Genomic DNA, 5,684 nt, shown 5'->3' with positions numbered 1-5,684 from the left:
TATATATATATATATATATAATTTTTAATCCAGTCTGAAAAATACTGGATTTAATAGCTCTTAATATTCCAAGTATTATAATTGGATCTAAAACATACTAAAACATTATATTTTACAAACGTATTTTTTTAATTTTACAAAGCTTTTGAGTGCATTTTGGGTGAATATTTTGTAAAACAAACAAAAAAAAGTGCTCAAATTATATTTATTGTATTTATTGTAATCTAAATTATTTAGTTATTCAAAAAGCATAAATTTAAATTTCATTTGGTTCTGCATATCGGCTAAAGAAAAAATATATTGTTATCGTTCATAAAGCAACATCCACCAAATGCCAATTTAAATTAATGTTAAGTTTGCATGGCTTAAGTGTGGTCAGTTTCAGAGACAGAGCAACACTACATGAAAGGGTACAAAATGCAACTTTTTTTTCTTCTTCTGAATAACATGCATTTTTCTTCTGAATCGTGCACAATACAAACCATAACGTGTATTAAAGCAAACAGAGTCAATATTGAGTTCTTGTTGACTTTTATGCTAAACAATTCTTTGATGATGATGATTTATTGGCCCATGTCATCTATCATGTTCCATGTTTAACTTGAACAGTTGAAGTCAACCCCACCGGCATTTTTTGCCATGTGTTTTCCTTTAAAAAGTTCAAAGACAGGGCGTACGTGATTGAGAGCAGATTTGATGCTCTGTAGCGGTTTTATATGACATGTTTTTGACAACCTCGTGGGCACAGAATCTTTTGAGGATTCTTTAGACTTACGGCCATAGCATAACAAACATCTTCAGTTTTGAAAATGACCCAAAAACACAGCACAGACCGCAGACAAAATCACTTTTAAGGACCTCACGGAGTCAAAATAAACTGGGGGTCAAATTCTCCCAGAAAAACAACAGACAAGATACAAAGGCTGAGCAAAGCTAGCAAGCTAAGTATTTGTCAGAGCATCATAATGGAGAATTAACGTTGCTTGTGGTTCACCTGAATTAGGGCTGTATGCGGGTGAAATGTTAGCACACAATTGAGAGCTTCAAAATGAGGCCAGGAACACCATAAAAAAAATTGTACAATTCTGAATATGGAAAAGCGAATCCTATTGTGTCACACCACAGATATGCTTTGTTTGGACGATGTGCCTGAAAGATATTAAAGCTCTCTTGTGTATTACTGTATGCTTATTTGACTTTGATTTCCATTTATTAAATTCTCTGTAGCCTGGATTTGTTTTACATCCTGTGTTACAGGCCCATCTATCGCATTTAGCAGCGCTTTCTAAGGCAAAAATTGCTATTTCTATTGCTCTTTTTTTGAGGTTAGGGAATTTGAACAATCCCTTAACCCCAAGTAATAAACATTAGCGCATAATTCATCCTGCAACGTGCATGATAGCTCATGATAGCTCATGTGCTATTACTTAGTTTTCAACCATGGTTTTTGGTGGAGAACGCGGGCAAAGGAAAACTATGAGATGACATTAGGTCGTATCTATAGACCAGTTAGACTAAGACATTGAATAAAATATTTCTATAAATGTTCTTCCTAACTTTCTATTCATCAAACAATTTTGAAAAAAGGACCACAGTTTCCACAAAAATATAAAACAGCACCAACATTATTTTAATATCATACTGATACTGTTATAGTTTTTATTCATATTTGAATGAGTTTCAATTTTTATATATATTTTTAATTTTAGTTCAAGTTTTCGTGATATTGTTGTGTTATATATATATATATATATGTATATATATTTATTTATTTATTTTTCAGTTTTATTTTTATTTTAAATTAGTACATCAAGATAAACTAAATTAAAATGAGAAATACTGCCTTGCCAACTAGCTGAAAAAAAAAAGGAAAACATAGTTTTCTTTTTATTTCATAACATTTATTTATTTCAAATAAAATGTTGAAATAAATAAAAGTAATATTTTAGTTAACTACAATAACCCTGAGCAGCACAACAGTTTTCAACATTGATAATAATAAGAAATGTTTCTTAAGCAAAAAGTAGGCAACGGAAACTATAAAATGCCATTCAAGGACATATCTAGAGACCAGTTACACTTGGAGGTGTCTCTTTCAACTTAACCCCCTAGCAACCCCACAAAACACCTTAGCAACCACATTGCAATAATTCTGCAAAATGTTTGGAAACTACCGGTTGAGAACAGTCTCACCTGCATCCCCCATTGAGGTGAAAATGTTTTCTGTTACGGTCATGATGGTGTCAGTGGCCTGATCGTAGCGTCCGATTGGCTCACCGCAGCTGGCGTAGTGGCGCACGTGCTGCAGCAGGTCGCTGAGGGCCTGGCTGACCGCGCCAGCCGCCATGTTCACCTGTCGGATTAGCTCGCCCTCCTCTGAGGCGGCATGACACGCCTTCACACAGCCCTCCACCGATCGCTCCACCAGACGTCCCGCCTCCACCAGCTGCTCCTGACACACCGGGGAGGAGATGGTGGGGCTCACCACCTACCACAATCAACGTACACCGAAATAGATGGAAGACATCGTGTTCAGAATTGCGACAGATTATTTTGGACATCAGGTGTAAGGGAGTGTGTGTTTTTTTAGAGCAGATGAAAATATGAACTCAGAACTGAAATAGTCTCAGGGAATGACACATTATAAAAAAGTAAAGCAAAATTTAAGTGCCCCTATTATGCCATTTTGAATATTGCCTTTCATGCAGTGTGTAATGTAGCTGTATGTGAATGTAAACGACCTGCAAAGTTGTAAAGCCGAAAGTGCATTGTCTCCCAAAAGAAAGAATCGATTCTGAACGACTACACGTCACATGGTAACACATTTGCATAATGCACGCCTATGTTCTACGTTGGACGGCCGCGAACAACTTGACCTGCCCTCAAACACTGTAGCTTGTTTGTGTGGTTAACATCATGTCGAGAAGACACGGCTGCAAAGAATCAGTGGTTAAAATGATTTTTTTCCACTGTACCACAGCAGTACATACAACCCCAATCTTTTTTGTGTTCCAGTCATTTTACTGACGACTGCTTCAGTAAAATGGGATTGTAGGTGGAGGGAGTGAATGAGCAGCACTCTCTTCCACCCTCAAAACCACGACTGAGGTGAGACCCTTGAGCAAGGCACCGAACCCCCAACTGCTCCCCGGGCGCTGCAGCAAAAAAAATGTCTGCCCACTGCTCCGGGTGTGTGTTCACGGTGTGTGTGTGTTTGTTCACTACTCACTGCTGTGTGTGTGCACTTGGATGGGATAAATGCAGAGCACAAATTCCGAGTATGGGACACAATACTTGGCTATACGTCACGTCACCGAAACAATATTAGTAACCTTAAAAATGGCACAATATGGGCACTTTAAGTAGTGGCCAACTCTTGTATTCCTGATTAATCAGTCAGTATTTACATTTACATTTAGCAGACGCTTTTATCCAAAGCGACTTATAAATAAGGACAGATATCAAAATCAAAAAGAGAGCAATGATATGCAAGTGCTATAACAAGTCTCAGCTTAATGCAGTACACGTAGCAAGGGTATTTTTTTTAATTATATAATAAATAAAAAGAAAACAGATAGAATAGAAAAAGAATAGAGCAAGCTTTTTTTTTGTAAGAAAACAAGCAGTTAGTAAATGAATAGAGTGCAAGTCTAAAAGGGGCAAGTTTTTTTTTTTAAAGAATAGAATTAGAATAGAGAGTGCTAGAGTTAGGGGGTCAAATAAAGATGGAAGAAATGTGTTTTTAGCTGATTCTTGAAGATGGAATAAAGTCTAGAGTTCCTTATTCTAAATGATTAACCAACGACATTTGGTGTCTTATGTGCTGTTATCTTTCAAAAACCCATTCAAATTCATGTTTCACAGATGTACTTCTTACTTTTTAAATCCCATCCAAATCAAAGTGGCTGTGTGTGTTCCTTCACTCAAACTTGGTAAAAATTATGAAGCAAATTACCTACTGTTTCTTAGTAACTCAAATACCGGGTATTATCACTTGTGCTAAATTTCTTGTAGTGCATCTTCATTATAGAATTATACTTTTTTGCTGTTTAAATCCCATCTGATTTAAAAATAATATTAAACCAATAAGGTCTAGCCAATAATCTTAATTAATTACTTTCTTTAATTGTTCACAACTATATAATGATAATAAAATATTGGTATATTTTATATTATAATATAAAAATATCAAACTTTATATAATGTTATAATTATATAGAAATATTTTAATTTATGTTTATTTTATCCAGTCTGAAAAAATGCCAAAAATTTAACGTCCCTTAATGTTCACAATTATTATAATTGGATCTAAATCACATTAAAATATGATATTTTACAAATGTATTTTTATTTTAATATTTGAATATAGACATTTTTATTTTATTTACTTTAAATTTTTGAGGTAAGTTTGGGTGAATATTTGGTCAAATATGCGCTCATTTTATTACTTTATTAAGCAAAGTAGTGTTATTTACTATCATTAAATTATGTGAAATACCATACACTACCATTCAAAAGTTTGGAGTTAGTAATTTTTTTTTTTAAGAAATTATTATTTTTATTTTAAATTGTTTAAATTCTGTTCTTTTGAACATTCTATTCATCAAATAATACTGAAAAAAGGATCATGGTTTCCACAAAAATATTAAGCAGGAAAACTGTTTTCAACATTGATAATAATCAGAAATGTTTCTTGAGCAGCAAATCATCATATTAGAATGATTTCTGAAGGATCACGTGACACTGAAGACTGGAGTAATGATGCTGAAAATTCAGCTTTGCATCACAGGAATAAATTACATTTTAAAATATATTCAAATAGAAAACATTAATTTTAAATTGTAATAATCTTACACAATATTACTGTGTTTACTGTACTTTTTAATCAAATAAAAGCAGCACAAGAGCCTTTTTTTTTTTTTGAAAAACATTTAAAAATCTTACTGACCCAAAACACTAGCCACTCAGTAAACACTAACAAATAAGTCATTTTATCTCCAGACAAATGTGTTCTAGTGTATTCCAGATATCTTTGAATAAAAACAAGTTTAAAAAGTCATCAGTAATACGTAAAAATGATAAGTAGCATTCACTTCCCCACAAACTCTGAAAAGTACCTTTGTACAGGCCACCAGCTGTGAGGTGGAGAGCGCGCACTGCGTGGCGGCGGTAATGACTCGGTTCTGCAGCGCCGTGTCCTCGGCCACCTGTGCCACGTTCTTGGCTTTCAGCACCAGCATGGCGGCAGCATTAGCTACGGCTTTAGCCAGGTTCATCATAATGTCCTGAAACATATTCGTCATTCAAGAAACACACTGTGAGGCAACCTGGCCCAGACTAATGAATGAAATAAATGCAAGGGTAGAGTTTAACAGAATAAAATAGAGGGCAATAAAAGGCTCTCGGAGGCTAACTGACTGTGACAGCATCAGCTGAATCACACTAAATCAAATTTTACGTGTCAAAAATGGGCGTTAAAGTGTTTACTACAAGAGAAAACTGCTTTGCCAAGAAATAACGAGACATGTGATTGGCTACGGGATTTGACATGAACCAATCATTCAATGCAGGCAAGTAAAAATCACATTCATTTGCACCCATTAATTTTTGATCCATTTTAACCATTCAAGACAGACCAACAATAAACTTTGATTAAATGATCAAGTTGGTTTTCCCACACTCTT

At 34.6% G+C, this 5,684-nt stretch overlaps 1 protein-coding gene across 1 annotated transcript in view; it reads right to left on the bottom strand.

Moving 5' to 3' along the window:
• Window positions 1–5,684, bottom strand: part of LOC107703225 (talin-2-like) — a 175,722-nt gene that overhangs the window by 58,776 nt on the left and 111,262 nt on the right. Inside the window, exons 18-19 of the mRNA XM_016505777.1 lie at window positions 5,118–5,285; window positions 2,194–2,488 (exon numbers count right to left, since the gene is read on the bottom strand). Coding sequence (XP_016361263.1) covers window positions 2,194–2,488; window positions 5,118–5,285 — 463 coding nt within the window. The remainder of the gene's footprint in view (window positions 1–2,193; window positions 2,489–5,117; window positions 5,286–5,684) is intronic.

Source organism: Sinocyclocheilus anshuiensis, unplaced genomic scaffold, assembly GCF_001515605.1.
Source record: "Sinocyclocheilus anshuiensis isolate Anshui unplaced genomic scaffold, SAMN03320099.WGS_v1.1 scaffold1597, whole genome shotgun sequence".
Taxonomy (NCBI): domain Eukaryota; kingdom Metazoa; phylum Chordata; class Actinopteri; order Cypriniformes; family Cyprinidae; genus Sinocyclocheilus; species Sinocyclocheilus anshuiensis.
The sequence above is the reverse complement of the archived record's forward strand: the minus strand, read 5'-3'. Positions and strand labels throughout refer to the sequence as shown.